Source organism: Drosophila mauritiana, chromosome 2L (assembly GCF_004382145.1).
Source record: "Drosophila mauritiana strain mau12 chromosome 2L, ASM438214v1, whole genome shotgun sequence".
NCBI classification, from domain to species: Eukaryota; Metazoa; Arthropoda; class Insecta; order Diptera; family Drosophilidae; genus Drosophila; species Drosophila mauritiana.
In genome coordinates this window covers 8,272,510-8,288,057 of record NC_046667.1, presented here as the reverse complement: position 1 = coordinate 8,288,057, position 15,548 = coordinate 8,272,510, and the positions used below count along the sequence as shown (strand labels likewise).

Here is a 15,548-nt window from a genome sequence, read left to right as displayed (position 1 = left end):
ACAACTTGCAACTTGTTGCACGCAACATGTTGTTGGTCTGAGACGACTGCTAATACAAAATGTTCAATGTTTAATAAACGTTTTTATAAAACGAAGAAATACCTTACTTGATAGTTTATTTATATAGTAAGTAAAACTACTTTAAATAAGTTTAACATCTGTTAAGAAGTTTTTTATAGAGCACAAAACTTTCTTATATACATTATGAAAAATAATATCTTCACAAAAACATACTATTTCGAAGAAAACCTTTTCAGATTTGGCCGTTATTAAAAACCACTTAGCTACATTTTGGCAGACATTAGTCAGATGACTTAAACTATACAGATTCATCAACATCAATGGATTCTACGTTGACCTGAACGACTAAAACAGCCTTGACCTACAAAACTTTTCCGACCTATCAACTAAGCTTACTAAACATGTAAATACGTTGTTCTATTCCTCGGGACGAGTCTCGCTGTAGAAGCCCAGATTCATTGTGGGAATCATGTTGCTGTAGAACGATAGTTCCGCTGCCGAGGGACGCACTAGCTGGGGATCCTGAACTAGCGGAGCCGTCATAGCCACTGGAGCCTGTTCGGCCATTTTTAGGGGTAAAATAGCAGCCTCTTGAGCCCGCTGCGCCATCTTGTGCTGCAACTGATGGACTTTGAGGTGATTCTCCAGCTCAATTTGATGCAGGAAGCTAATGCAACAGATTCCGCACGTAAAGCTGGGACCATGTGTTTCCAGCTCATGGCGCTGCAGTTGCTCGCGTCGGTTGAAACCTTGATTGCATGTCTTGCAGGCGAACAGCGAGTCCATGTGCAGAGCTTGATGGCGTTGCAGGTCCCTCTCCCGTTGGAAAGTTCGATCGCAGACATCACAGTGGTAATAGCGTGAGTTTTTGGTTTGTGCGGCAGCCTTTTGTTTAGCCTGCAACGCCTGCTGCTGCAGATCACCCTCCATCGTGGGAATTAGACCCATTTGCTGCTGCTGCTCTACGTCCCGCCTGATATGGACTTGCTGGTGGGCTATTAGCTTATCCTTGCGCGAAAACGAGTAAGGACAGCGTCCACACTGGAAAGCCTTCACCTCTCCGTGAGAACGCGTGTGGCGCGTCATTTCTACAGCCGTCTGGAAGGATCGCGGACACTGCTGGCAAACAAACGGCTTGACACCGCTGTGAATGCGCATATGCTTGGTCAGATTTGTATTCCGCGAGAAACTCTTGGAGCAAACGTTGCATGTGTAGGGCCTCACGCCAGTGTGCACGATTGTGTGCTTTTTAAGATCGGAGCGGCGCACAAAACCCTTTCGACAGTGAGCACACACATAAGGACGCTCCGGATCATGCAGTGTCTTTATGTGCGAAATCAAAGCCGGCCGGGTAACCAGCTTGATGTTGCAAAAGTTGCAGCAGTAGGGTGCGTTGGGATCGTGTGCAGCCAGCTCGTGCTCTTGACACTCGGCGGGCAGGGTGAACCCCAGATCACAGTATTGACAGAGGAACGCTCGTTTGGGCCGTGCCGTCGTGGTATTGGCGTTGTTGGCAACGGACTGTTGAGCCGCCATCTGGGCCGCATCCATGCCCAGTGGCATGTCGACGTCTTCGCCGTTCTGGCCATCTTCATCGTCCTCCTCATCGTAGTCTTCCTCCTCTTCCTCATCATCGTCGTCATAGTTTTCGTACTCGCCATCGGAGCCGAGTGCAAATTCCTCTTCACTGCTATCTGCCAGATTCTCGGGATCAACATCCACAATAATGCAGCCCTCCTCGGGTACGAATTTTCCGGGGTTGCCATTCAAGCCTGGACGGTACTTCGCCTGATCTTTAATCATCTCCTTCAGCTGCTCCTGCAGGGACTGTTCCCGCTCCTGCATTCCTCTTCGCAGCTCGAAGGCATCTTCGAGGATCTTCAGACACGTTGAGCAAATGAGCTCCGACAAACATTCGTTGCGATCGTACTGCAAGTGGAGAAGTTATTCATGCACTTTTTCGTGGAGTATGAAAGGCCCACTCACCTGAACGCTCCAGAGACTGTGGGAAACCTCCGCAATGGACACATCCTTGCAAAACTGCACGGTGTCCTCGAAAATGTTTACCGAGTTGGGATCCGTATTACGGTGGCACAGCCGACAAGTGCTCACATCCAGATCCTGGGTCATGCTGATCTCCGATGTATGCATTCTTCAATCATATGCATTTAAGCCGGGATTGCAATATATTATAGAATTGTTCAAGCAAACAAAAGCCACACCGGTAGCAAATAAAACGCGTTGGTCAATGGCCAATCTAACACGATAGTATCGATAAGTCGCAAAATTAAACAACATGGTCCTATCGATTGTCGGAGGAAATCGATATACCGCTGCACTGTGGGTTACTTAATTGAATCATAGAAATTTTTGAATACTTGAAGTTTTTAAATTAAACAATTTGGTGTTTTCAGATTTATACCATTCCATTTTAAAATACTTTTACCAAAATTGTAATAAAGCAAAACATATGACCTTTAGCATTGTAATACGCAAAATAGCTGACGTTTATCTTTGGTAGCAAAAACGAAACTACTTATGTGTAATTCTGTGGGGTTGAAGTTTGAGGATGCGCAAATTCAATATAACGCAGATTCATTGTACACATTACAAATTTGTAGAACTGTTTGCATAAAATATAAATTATAAGATTTATAAGGCTAGTGTCACACATTTACGATTAAAGCAGTGGGCGGCAGGTACCTAATTGATGCGTACCTATGTAGGTACACGCCGTGAACACGCGAAGCGAGAGCTTTTTCAATTGCCCGCGGACTCTTGATTAAAGCGGAGGTATTTTTCGAGTGCCGGCACTCTTTCGGGGAAAGCGGATGATTGTTTGAAAATCTGTGCGTACGCGCGTATATTCCTTTAACTAATCAGCATTGATTGCTAGCGCGGTTATTGCTTAATTGCAGTGCGACTTTTGGTTCAATTGAAATTGACTAATGTTTGTTTAGTGGAATTTATTGCACTGCAGATGCTGCAAATTACACTAGAACACACACATACACATCGGCAAAACAACTGTTACGCCTACGCAGCAGCGGCAACAACAACAAAAACAACAGCAGCAACAGCAAGGGAATTAGCAGCAACAATTTTCCACCCATAGAGGGAAATAACTGTTCCGTGAGTTTATACAATTTGGACTGTATTTGTTGTTGTCCTCCCACGTACTTTTTGTCTTTATTATGCTCCTGCTGCTTCTCCTTCTTTCGCTCCTTTACCCTCCCCACCACCCCACTTCTTCCACTTCTTTTCTCTCCCATGCGGTTAGTGTGTTATTCCCGTCCTGAAGGAATAAAAGCAACAGCAACCCCGTGTACATTTATTGTTCTCTCCCCCGATTCACGGAGAGAAATTTGATTTTGATGTGTAATTAGGTTCATTGTTATTATTTGGATTATATGCATATAAAAAAAGAACACAGGGTTCTTTAAAGATTTTGAATCAACTACTCCATAAACATAAACTCCGTATGAATGATGATCACGAATTTCAAGGGTATAGTTTTATTTTCAGTGTATCTATCATCCTGTTAACCCAAGCTTTGCCCTCGCGCCCTGTAGTTCTCATGAGTGTTACATTTTCTGCCACCAAGTCCCTGTTGATTTTGGGTTATTGGGATTCCTCACTTTTCACAGTTGCCATGGCGCGTATGATAATGAATTTGTGCATTTATAATTCATGAAAGAGAATTTATAATTTCAATAATTTTCCGAAATTGGGTTCTTTAAAATGCGTCTATTGGCCTATTTAGGTAGTGATTTAAAATTTTTTACTGAACGAAAGCACTTTATCGTATGCACTATCTGCCCTAAAAAGTCTGAACATAAAGATAAAATATAATTACTTAAGTGAAATAAGCGCAATGATTGCATTCGAGCTTAATGGTCTGATTAAGGTCCCTTGAAGCAGATGATATGATATCACCACACCGAATCAGTAAATATCTTACCATGCGAGACTTCTGCTAATTTAATGTTTATACTTGCATACAATTCCCTAAGAGCACATGCCATTTGCCGGCCACATTAGAGTGACTTCCAATTTTGTGTACAATGGAAAACAACTGAAGATTGCTGTCCTAAACATTCCACTCGGCAATTAAGTGCTCGGCAATGATCATTCGATGAGGAAAGTCCAATCAGCAGATCAAATGACTCAAGCTTGGTCTAGTTCCACAGCTTAGAATCAATCTCCCCGTTGACTTTGAACTTGACTTGAAACGCTGACGCTAAATTGACCTGACCGGCAATTGGAGGCTGGTGGGGGAGGTCCAGACCTCAAGTCCGGAATTAAGTTAATTTCCGCAGCTGCGTCACATGCGTAGCAGCTTTGTAACGAAACCATGCCCATCGTTTCCCAGCGTGAAATAATGCCACAATCTTATCAGTAGCCTAAGCTTATGCTGCCTGAATGAATCGATGTTCCGCTGTCGCACACCGAACGCTTCGCTGAGATTGTCGTGCGTCGAACTGATACTGATAATGGGTGTCAAACCATTTACCCCCTTCGCGATATTGGAAGCAGGCGATGCCGGTCGACATTGTAAGCAAAAAGTCAAACAAGTGCAGTAGATAAATTAATTTCAGCACACTGTCAGAAATGTAAATTTAAAATTGACCCGTATACAGAGTACAAAGTATACAAATTATAGAGTACAAAGTATTTTTCTGAAATTTCTTCATTTGAATTACATTCAACCATGTCGGTAATTTTCTTGTCATTCAACCCTCTAGAATAATCACAGTTAAATCTATTCCGCAAATGGAATATATATCTTATAATAAATGTAGTTTCCTATATCATTGCTTATTTTTCGTTGTGTACTAGGAACCCAGTAAACGCAGGGGTATAAACTACGATAAATACGTGGAAATATTATCGCAAAGCGTTTGTTTTCTACAGAACTAATAACATAAGACATTTATGACCAATTACTGAGCCGCAATATCGAAAATCTAATATTTCCGTGCAAATTAAGTACAATGTTGGAAGTTATAATATGCTTTTGGTGGAACATGTGACACTCACAAACGTTACACAAAAAATCAATGAAAATCCAAGGAAAATGGCATAACCATTAGATCTCAGCGCTTGATTAACCCTTATTAGTATCCATTCAACACGTAATTACTTCACAAAAGGTCACGTCAGTATCAAGAGGTTGACATCAATTCAGAGCTTCAAACGCCAAATTTCGTATCTGTAACTATGTATAATTATAATTGTCTTAATTGCTATTGCCAACATTTAGAAGTCATTTCGTATATAATTTACAAGCACAGGTCGCTAAAAGTTACTTCAAGATCGACAAAAATATTGAAAGTGAATGAGTTCTGATTAGACTTCTCGTGCTGGCGTCTGAATTTAATATTGAGATGATGTTGTCATAAAGATAAAAGGATCATGTGATGAATTTTGAACAAAAAATGTACTAATCTCAAGTAGTCTTCTTATGTTTAAAGTACCCTTGGCAACATGCCTAATGAGTTAAACACGCAACTTTTGGGGGTAATTACGTGATTTATGAGGTTGGAGTAATTATGTCCCTATAAAAGTACAGATGAGCTTTAACCCGAATGTCAAAGTTTGAGCGGTAAATTTCTGTGCCAAAGGTACAAGAAATTATTACGAAAGAACGAATATTTTCCCTTAACACTTACTTAGTAGTTCCTCCCACTCCAGCATAACTATTTTTTATTATTTTGTGTAATCTTTTGATCAAGCTGATTGTGTGCGCTTTCATAAAGAAACAAAAGAGTGCTATTGCTATAAAAAGACTACCATAGCCCAAAACAACAGTAATCTTTAGGCGAAAGTACATGCCTCCTTTGTGCGCCACTTAAGCCAACAGTTGATTACTATTCTGATCTCTCGAATCTATGTACTATTCGTCATGGTTTTACCAAGAGCTGATTAAGAAACCTACTCGATCGTTTCGGCTTCTAACAACATGTATCAGCGAGATATCAAAGTTCACTGCCTTAATCCAAACAAAAGCAATTGGACACTTGCTGATAAGCCTTGAGCAATTCCCAGTTTAAACGGACCCACCTGTGAGGGGGCTCCTCAGTTTTAATTGTCCGATCGGCGGTATCGGACGTGTGCCGACCTTGTTAGGGTCTTTCAAAGGTTTGTTACCAAAGGGATAACGCTCATGAATTTATAATGCAATAAAGCTTTAATCAACCCAAAGTAGCACTCGACTATGTGTTCTGTTTGAAAAGATATTGTGGAACAGGGGTATAGAATTTGAAAAAGCATCACATGACAATTTATTGACCCATCAAGACTGTATGCAAATTAGAGAAAATTGGAAATAATTGCCACAGCAAAGCGCACTTCAAACAATCTCGTAATAGTCAAGTAATCCCAGACCTTCTTAAATTCAATAATGGAGATAAATTTAAATGAGCTTAGTCACGAATGTTGATTTTCACTTTTAGTTTGTAGAAACCCAAGCATTAAATGTTCAATACAAAGCACAAGATTTCGAAATATATTCTCCTAGCTTAAACCATAAATTATTAAGAATTAGTATCAATACCCATTTAATTTAAATCTTTGTTGTTATTTTAGAAAAAGGATCCTTTGCGGTTAAGTGGCTCCCGAAAATGGCTTGCACATGCGAAGTTATTGGACTGGCCTGCGTGGTGGCCTTAATCCTGAGCGCCACGGCCAAGGCTCCCTATCAGATGCGCATGTTCTTTATATTTTTTGGAGCTGGTCTGATAGTCTTTCTGTGCGTGCCCTTTATGATTCTGCGACCGCGAGACTATCGAAATGCGCTGTAAGTAAAATTGTATAACACTCTCGTCAAGTATCCAAATTCAGTCGAATGTTTTAATCTTACAGTTTTCCATCATGGTGCTTCCGGCAGCTTTGCCGCCTGGTGGGCATAACAATGGAGGTTCGCGGTCTGGAGAATGTCCGTAAGGACCATGGGGCAGTGGTGATAATGAACCACCAAAGTGCTGTTGATCTGTGCGTTCTGGCCTATTTGTGGCCGGTGATCGGAAGAGCAACAGTTGTCTCCAAGAAGGAGGTTCTCTACATCCCATTCTTTGGCATTGGGGCATGGCTCTGGGGAACCCTCTACATCGACCGCTCCCGCAAGACCGACTCGATCAACTCTCTGCAAAAGGAGGCGAAGGCGATACAGGAGCGCAACTGCAAGCTACTGCTCTTCCCTGAGGGCACGCGGAACTCCAAGGACTCGTTGCTGCCCTTCAAGAAAGGCTCATTCCACATAGCACTGCAGGGCAAGAGCCCCGTTCAGCCGGTGGTCATATCGAAGTACTCATTCATGGATGACGAGAAAAAGACATTCCGTCCTGGCCACGCCCTAATCCACATCCTACCCGAGGTGTCCACCGAGAAGTACGAGAGGGAGGACGTGCAGCAGCTGATCGACGAATGCCAGTCCATCATGCAGACGGAGTACACAAAGCTGAGCAAAGAAGGCCAAGCCTTGAGCTCCAAGAAGCAGGCATAGGACTGGATAGGTTACGATCAAACTCAGGTTACATAAAAGTTACACCCAAACGTTTTGGGCTTAAATGTACAATCGATCCACAAGATTTGCCTATCCATGGATGAGATGAATCAAAAGCAACAGAATGCCGATACTTGAGGGACGTAAAACCGTTGGCCTAGTATTAAGTTACACAATATCACTCCATCCATGGGTGAATTTTCGATTAATATTAACTGTTTTACCTCCAGTACATGCATGTGTATGCCCAGAGCTTTTTTCGACTAAGCGAGATAAAAACAGAAAGATAAATTTTACAAACGAAGAAAGCGCATTTGTTGGATGTTTAGCTTTATGCGAATATTGTATTGATTTATATGTGAATAATGAAATGAGACCTATTTAATAAAATATTTTGCACTGAACAGATTGTTCAATTTTTTGGGCCTTTAGAGTTTTAATATTGGCTTGATTGGCTTACTTTTTGAATTTTATTATTTCCCGCCAAAAGCGTGGTACATGCCTATCGTTTTCATCCCATCCACAGACGAACAGCTGTTTCGATTGTTGATATCGACTGCCGGCCATACAATTTAATTTTTTACTGATTAAATGTTATGTGTTCTTAGAAACAACACGCGGTACTCACTAGCATTGCTGCAGATCGAGAGCATTTGTCGGCAAATCTATATTCCATATTACCACTTGTTTGTTTTGTAAACAAACTGAAACATGGCATCTGATGGGATAAATCTCCAATTGGCGGCAGATTCATCACCAGGACACAGTCATTCCTCTCCGCACTTGGAGCCTCTGACTCCATCAGATATGGTCCCATGTGAATCAACCGCGGAGCAGCCGGACAAGCTCTACGACATCAACAGAATCCGAGCGTTTAAAGATGTTCCCTTCCTGATAAGGCGCACGGAGTCCAAGGACACGATCGTGTCATACGCCGATGCTGCAGATGAGATTCAGGTTTTCATGAATTTTCTGCAAATGAAAGGGGTCCCAGCCGAAGCAGGAATCGCTCTACGAGTCACGGAGCACACGCCGGCCTCTTCTCTTATAATTTTGGCGTAGGAATTTACATAAGTTGTACCATTTCTATAATATGAAATCACGATTATAATAATCCAGGATCCTCAACAACAAGTGCCACTTTTTTCCCACGGATAAACTGATGCTGTCACAGGATCTGTACTCACAGATGAGCACGGCCGGAGTGGACTACCTCTTGGTCAACAAACATTTGACCGTTGCCCCCTTGTACTTCACATTTCTGGGCAGCATCTTGGTGTTTAAGGAGGACTGTAGGCTATATAGGGTAAAGTTGAAATCCGCCGATGAAACTGTACAGACCAAGAAGCCGCTACCAGCCAATATGTGCTACACAATCTCCACGACGGGCACTACGGGAAAACCAAAGCTCATACATGTGCCCTACGAATGCATTGCGCCCAACATAGTGGGGCTCAGGTAAATATCCAATGAAGATACTAAAACCCAAGCTAACCACCATGCCCCCAAGTCAAAAGTTAAACGTCTCCATGGCCGACATCATTTACCTTGGCACACCAATTACCTTCGATCCCTTCGTGGTGGAGTTCTTCCTAGCTCTTCAAAATGGGGCTACGTTACTGACCAGTCGTCACTCCATGAGGGACTCCCCAAGCAAGGTGCTAAATGCCCTCTTCCCTGACAACCTGGCCACGCCGGGAATCACTGTTCTGCAGATGACTCCTTCGCTGTTTCGGCAATTTGGTGCTTCTTCCATCAAAGAGCGAGTGCTAAGCGGATCCAGTTCATTGAGGTGCTTATTGATTTATATAGTTTTACTCTATTATAAGATATTGACGTATACATTGTTTTTAGAGTACTGCTCCTTGGTGGCGAACCATTTCCCAGCAATGTCGAGCTTGTGACTTGGATGCATCCAAGTGTCCTGGTGCAGAAGCACATATGCAACATATATGGAATCACGGAAATATCCTGTTGGAGCCTACTGCACATCGTTCAGTCATTACAATCCCCTGTGCCATTGGGCACGCCTATCGAAGAGGACACGGTTCTGCGGATTGAATCCGAAGACAATGAAACCTCACAGCAAGGAGAGCTGTTTCTGGGTAGTGTCAAGCGTCGTTGCTATATCCCAGAAGTTGATGACCAGGCGAATGCCTCAAAAGACGATTCAGGTATTTGTTTCAGGGCGACAGGAGATTTGGTAACTCGACAGCAGGATGGCACATTGTTCTATAGTGAGAGATCGAACGATGTGGTAAAGCGAGCTGGTAATCGCATTAGCTTGGGTAAGTTTTCCCAAAATGTTCAGACAATTTAAGGTGTCCACAATTCATTTTTTATAAATATGTAGGTTTAATCACCAGAAAAATTCAAAAATGTCTGCCTAGCTCGGAACTGACTACTTGCCTTTGGCTCGAAGATTTGCAGAAACTCATTTGCTGCATTCGAACCCCAGATTCGAAGACTAGAGTTCAGCAGCGTGTCCAAACCTTTGATATACTTTCCAAGGTATCGATTGCCGAGCAGCCAGATAGATTTGTCTATTTGCAACACTTTCCCTGCAACGTACACGGCAAGCTGGACAAGCAACAGCTCCTTAAAATGTGCATTCCCCTTGCTCAACCAGCTCAGCAGATATTGAAGAGTTATCTACACGATAGGCTAGAATGTGTGGAAGAGCCTGATGATAACTCTTCGAAAAAGCAGCGACTTGATGACGCCGCTCCCTGTGGCTATGATTTGAGTTTTCGCCAGGCAGGTGGCACATCATTCCATGCCATCACCATTTGCCGAGAGATAGGTCTACAAATGTGCATCGATGATGAGCAACGCCACTTGTTCGAAATGCTACTGGATGAGAACATTCCGTTGCGCACAGTGCTAAGATTCTTGGACACAGCCAAGTTGGTGGCCAACAATATTAAGCGAAAGAATGTTGAGCCAGCGGTAGTTGCCTCAACCTGCCAAGGTGGCTTGGTTATTAAACGTATCGAACAACCGGTCCTCAAGCTTCAGATTTACTGGAAAGTCAACTTCGAGAAGTGCATAGATTCCCCAGTGACCCAATACGAGGGACGCTTCATTTGCGTGGGCGCACATTCGAAAATCCTCCGGACGCTTAATCCCCAGACGGGCAGCGAATACAGTGTAGTCAAACTTCCCGATCGTATCGAGTGTAAGGTGACGTTCCTCACCGAGCAGCTTGCAATGGTGGGCTGCTACGATGGATGTCTCTACGGCTTCAATCCCCAAACCGGTGACATTGTATTTCGCGTTGGAATTGGTGGCATGATTAAGTCGCAGCCCATGCTAACCGCCGATGGTCGCCGAATCATAGTATGCAGCTATGCCGATGACTACAATGTCTATTGCTTGTCAGCCGAGCGGCAGGAGGTGCTGTGGTGCCTAAGGATCGGTGAAAAGCCGATCTTTGCGAGTCCTTTGGAGCTGCCGAGGGAACAGTCGCTGATAGTCTGCACCTTGGACGGCAGCTACTCGCGTGTGGCCATTACCGATGGCTCAGTGGAGTGGACGCAGAAATTTAAGGAACCAGTATTCTCCACACCTGTTCTTTTGGAATCAGTGTCCAATATTTTTCTAACCGCGGAAGTGGCTGGGCGAGTCCATGCCTGTCATGTGGGCAATGGCAAAATTGTGAGTACTCTTTTTCTGTTTCCAATTGCAAACATGGTCATAACAATTTCAATCTTCAGCTGGCTACCTTCAGCACTGAAGGAAACATTTTCTCTTCGCTGGTGGTCAAGACCCCACCGACTTTTATGGGACATTCCTTTGCCGTTTTTGGTTGCATAGACCAACATTTATATTGCCTGCGATGTAAAACCGGACCGGGTAGCAAATCTGTTGAGCTTGAGCTGCACTGGAAGGTCAATGTGGGTGCACCCATTTATGCCACGCCAACTTTGCTCACAGTGCAGCCGAACGGACTTTTGGTTTGGTGCGCCGCCACCGATGGACGCGCCATGCTGATGAACTTAAGAAATGGCGAGATTCAGTGGTCGGATAAACTACCCGGTCAAGTGTTTTCCAGTGCATGCTTTATTGAGGACCTGCGTCGTATTTTCGTGGGATGCCGAGACAATTTCCTTTACTGTCTGGGCATCTAGATATCAACCGAAACTGATACATTTCCATTTACAATCATCTTGTTGCTTAGTAGTAAGATAGAAAAGTGTGCCTGTACATATATACCAAATATGCATTGAAGAATTTACAGAGGAATACAAAATTTACTTGTATAACTAGAATTTAATCACAATGTCCAGTTAGTACATACATAAGAAAACGAATGTTATATTTTTTGAATCGCTTATAAAAATTGACGCATTCTTCTTTTAAAACATACACAAACATATTTCTTTATATTAAAAAAATTGTTTTGAAAATAGCTTCGTTGTATTTATTATGCATTCCTCACACATTCAAATTTTCAATTTTCATTGGTGGTATAAAAATCGCTTTCCACCAAATTCATATAAGCTTTTGGTTAGAATTTGATGGAAGGAGATTTCTGTACCACCACCAAATAAGGCTTGCTCAAGTAATTTGTTTAAATCATAAGACCTATCTTGCTTTTGCATTTTGACAGATGTGTTCTGCTGAAGTATCATTGGATTCTTCGGAACATTTCTCTGACCAGATCAAGCCGCACCTGCTGCACTGTCGGCAACAAAATGATGTTAGCGAGCATTTAGATTTCCTGCCCTCCAGCTTGTCCTTGATGTCCTCGATGGCTTGTCGCTCGCGGTTCGTTCGCCTTGGAGCTCGAAATAGATCACTAAGTGGTCTTCTCTTCTTGTGAAGCAGCTGCTCCTGCAGGATTCGCTGCTCGCGCTCCTCCCGTTTTCTGGCTAGCTGATCCATTCGTTTCTTATAGCGGACTTGGGCCAACAGAATCTCTGTAGGAGTCTTGTCCTGTTTGGCAATGTAGGCTGCCCAAATTTTTCTCCTTGCCTCCAGATATGCTTCATTTAAATCTGTGCGATCCATATGGCAGCTTTCGGCGGAAACTTTTGACACTACTTCTTCTTCCGCTTTTTGTATTTCGTTTCTGAATTTCATTTCCTGAACCCGCTTTTCCCTGGAAAGTATCATTAATTGTTCGTTTATAAATTGAAAATTTTTCTCCAGAACCGGCAACATTTCCTCGTACTTCTCATCCGTAATGGGTTTGCCGGACGTTAGTATCAGTATGTTGTAGTGCTGTGGATCAGATTTATATTTCCTATAGATTTCCATTTCTTCCGCACTCATGGGTACCTGTCTAGCCATGATCATGCGCTCCATTTCCTCCACATTCTTGTCAAAGGCCCTTGACCTCAACGTATCCATTTGCAATCGCAGTAGGGTGTCGTGCATTCGTCTGATCGGGGAAATGTCTGTGCTAGATGCCTTTTTGGGAACTCCTAGTGATCCATTGCTGGTTGGTACTATGTAACTGGATCGAAATGCCCTACTTGACATTATGGACTTTCTGGAACCTGTTTCTGATCGCCCACCATCGTAATCGATCTTAAACTGCTTGACATGATTGTGTAAGACCTTTTGCATATTGTGAATATAGCGCCACTTGAGAATTTTCTTGCATTTCTGAGCATCCTCGGGCATTATAACATTGGAAAACCACTCTCTATATTTCCCCTGCAAATCGTTCCACACCGCATTTGACTGATCCGAGGGCTTCATCCTAGAAATCGTTCCCAAAAAAGTGTTTAATGACATTTTTGTAAGGTCTAATGTTTTTTGATGTGTTCTTGGTTTATCCGAAGCTATTGGCCTATCTTCGAACAAAAGATTGATAATCGTTGTAGCCATTGATGACAAGGGTGGTTGGGAGTCATCCAGTGATCTCACAGAGGATTTTGGCAAAAGTCCGGAATTCACTTTCAGTTTTCCTACTGAAAAGAAGCTTGTTTGAGATAAATGAGATGAATTCAAGTTGGTTTTTATGTCGATATATTTTGATACAGACTTCTGCTTGGCTAGGCTTTCTTCGGATTTATCTTTTTTATTGAAAACTGAACTATGTCTCGTTGGTTTTAAACTTTCCGTTCGGTAAGCAGATTTCAATTTTTCGTATGTCGAGAAATGTTGTATTTTTTTAATGGTTGAAGATTTTGAAGACCTATCAAGATCATTCTTTGCCTGACTCTCCTCTCTTTCTTCTGATTGAACATTTTGCAATGAACCGTTTTCTTCTTCTGTATGGTTTTTTCTGACGCTTCTGTGCTTTCCATGCGGCTTTTCCAAATTTGGAAATGTATCCTTTTGCAAAAACTTGTCTTCAATCGCTGCATTGTTTTTTCTGACTCTTCTGTGCTTTCCATGCGACTTTTCCAAATTTGAAAATGTATCCTTTTGCAAGAACTCGTCTTCAATCGCTGCATTGTTTTTCCTGACTCTTCTGTGCTTTCCATGCGGCTTTTCCAAATTTGAAAATGTATCCTTTTGCAAGAACTCGTCTTCAATCTTTGCATTGTTTTTTCGGACCCTTCTGTACTTTCCATGCGGCGCTTCCAAATTTGGAAAAGTATTCTTTTCTTTCTCGTCTTCAATCGCTGCATAGTCTTTTCGAAGTTTTTTGTGCTTTCCAAGTCGCATTTTCATAGTTGGAAATGTATCTTTTTCCAAGGATACGTCTTCAATCGCTGAAGAGTTTTTTCGGACCCTTCTGTGTCGCATTTTTCCAAGTCGCTGTTTCGAATTTGCAAATGTATCCTTTTCCAAGGACTCGTCTTCAATCGCAGCATTGTTTTTTCGAACTCTTCTAAGCTTTCCAAGACGCATTTTCAAATTTGGAAATGTATTCTTTAACGCGAATTTATTTTTCAATTCTGAGGCTTTTCTTTTTTTCGACCTCTTTAGGTCTCTACCTATAATTATTTTTGAGTCGATATAATGCGGTCTCCTCCAGGTTCCCTCCTGTTTTTCTTCTTTATTCAATATTTTTTCGCCAAATGCTATTTTTGGTTGTTTTAAATCTGTGTCAGGGGAAATTTCTTCATCCGCTGTATTGTGTGTTTCGATCTTTTTTCGTGGATAAACTTTAACCTTTAGCCTCGATGCCTGTAAGTTATGAGTGCTTCTTTTTTGAGAATCTTCATATGGATCTTTCAAAAAATCTAAGTTTATTGGGTTTAATTGTTTTGGCCGCACAATGCGTCTATGAATATGTTTTTTACTTGACTTTACATTGAGATCGTCTCCCGAAGCGAATAATTTAAATTTGTTTGTCACCGTGTAGGGTCCTTTTGGATGCGAAACGTTTTTGTTGTCGTCCGTATCCTTTGTTGTTTTGACATTCTTTTGAAATTTTAGTGAGTTTAAGAACATCCATATGGATTTATTAAAAGTATATTTTGGTTTGCGTCTCCAAGACCTACTTCTTCTCATATATCGTAAATGGCTTGCCCATAAACTCCTTGCAACATTAATATATTCTTGGGCTTCTTTTATGTTGCCTATGGATCGATTTTTCATTACTTTTAGTTGAGACCTTAACATTTCTCCAATATTAACTTTAGTTGTTTGACTGCAATCGTGATCATTAATTTGCATTTTCAAGTTGCTTAACATTTTTTTGAGAAATAAGCTGTGTTTTTTATGTTTGTTTAATTTTCGTATAAGTTTCTTCAGCCTTTTTTCATTCTTTTCAACTTGCAGATAATTTGTTTGAAGTTCACGATTTTGTCGCTGTATCAATTTTATGGATTCAGCCAAAATGGCCCGGGTTTTATGCTTGGACATCATTCGGATCCTGTTAATCAAATTGCCCTCCTTACTCAAAAGATGATTTAAGATTTTTTGCAATTTAAACGCTTTTGTCCTGCGCCTCCTGAAACCCCTCATTGAATGGTATTTGTTATATATACGGTAGGCAGCAGGTCGTACATTATATCGTTTCAAAATCATGTTTAAGTTGTGCTTATAGTACTTAGTTTTAATATAAACAAAAAAAAATATTTAAAAAAGACAGACGTAGATTTTAAAGGTTGCTGTG

General features: G+C 41.8%; 4 protein-coding genes across 4 annotated transcripts; 2 read left to right on the top strand and 2 right to left on the bottom strand.

Annotated features, from left to right (window-relative positions):
* Positions 1-269: 269 nt before the first annotated feature.
* On the bottom strand, positions 270-2,282 carry LOC117135120 (zinc finger protein 771). Its single transcript, XM_033295139.1, has 2 exons — positions 2,008-2,282; positions 270-1,950 (listed from the first exon to the last, which is right to left on the bottom strand). The coding sequence occupies exons 1-2, from the start codon at positions 2,170-2,172 to the stop codon at positions 439-441; spliced, it is 1,677 nt and encodes a 558-aa protein (XP_033151030.1). The 5' UTR covers positions 2,173-2,282; the 3' UTR covers positions 270-438.
* Positions 2,283-2,795: 513 nt separating this feature from the next.
* On the top strand, positions 2,796-7,929 carry LOC117150578 (1-acyl-sn-glycerol-3-phosphate acyltransferase alpha). The gene is made up of 3 exons (XM_033317530.1): positions 2,796-3,153; positions 6,610-6,820; positions 6,886-7,929. The coding sequence occupies exons 2-3, from the start codon at positions 6,645-6,647 to the stop codon at positions 7,523-7,525; spliced, it is 816 nt and encodes a 271-aa protein (XP_033173421.1). The 5' UTR covers positions 2,796-3,153; positions 6,610-6,644; the 3' UTR covers positions 7,526-7,929.
* A 137-nt stretch (positions 7,930-8,066) lies between these two features.
* Positions 8,067-11,894, top strand: LOC117150885 (beta-alanine-activating enzyme). The gene is made up of 6 exons (XM_033318022.1): positions 8,067-8,583; positions 8,645-8,983; positions 9,036-9,317; positions 9,380-9,813; positions 9,879-11,182; positions 11,242-11,894. Exons 1-6 carry the CDS (start codon positions 8,237-8,239, stop codon positions 11,653-11,655), a joined length of 3,120 nt encoding a protein of 1,039 aa, XP_033173913.1. The 5' UTR covers positions 8,067-8,236; the 3' UTR covers positions 11,656-11,894.
* Positions 11,895-11,943: 49 nt separating this feature from the next.
* Positions 11,944-15,502, bottom strand: LOC117150875. Its single transcript, XM_033318011.1, has one exon. The coding sequence runs from the start codon at positions 15,458-15,460 to the stop codon at positions 12,113-12,115; it is 3,348 nt and encodes a 1,115-aa protein (XP_033173902.1). The 5' UTR covers positions 15,461-15,502; the 3' UTR covers positions 11,944-12,112.
* Between the last annotated feature and the right edge of the window lie 46 nt (positions 15,503-15,548).

What these genes read in the sequence shown, in the direction of transcription:
- LOC117135120 (XM_033295139.1), bottom strand. Translation starts at nt 2,172, where the DNA reads ATGCATACATCGGAGATCAGCATGACCCAGGATCTGGATGTGAGCACT. An exon ending in ACAGTCTCTGGAGCGTTCAG is followed by an intron (nt 1,951 to 2,007) that starts GTGAGTGGGCCT and finishes CTCCACTTGCAG; the next exon opens with TACGATCGCAACGAATGTTT.
- LOC117150578 (XM_033317530.1), top strand. Translation starts at nt 6,645, where the DNA reads ATGGCTTGCACATGCGAAGTTATTGGACTGGCCTGCGTGGTGGCCTTA. An exon ending in CGAGACTATCGAAATGCGCT is followed by an intron (nt 6,821 to 6,885) that starts GTAAGTAAAATT and finishes TTAATCTTACAG; the next exon opens with TTTTCCATCATGGTGCTTCC.
- LOC117150885 (XM_033318022.1), top strand. Translation starts at nt 8,237, where the DNA reads ATGGCATCTGATGGGATAAATCTCCAATTGGCGGCAGATTCATCACCA. An exon ending in TCTTCTCTTATAATTTTGGC is followed by an intron (nt 8,584 to 8,644) that starts GTAGGAATTTAC and finishes ATAATAATCCAG; the next exon opens with GATCCTCAACAACAAGTGCC. An exon ending in CCCAACATAGTGGGGCTCAG is followed by an intron (nt 8,984 to 9,035) that starts GTAAATATCCAA and finishes CATGCCCCCAAG; the next exon opens with TCAAAAGTTAAACGTCTCCA.
- LOC117150875 (XM_033318011.1), bottom strand. Translation starts at nt 15,460, where the DNA reads ATGATTTTGAAACGATATAATGTACGACCTGCTGCCTACCGTATATAT.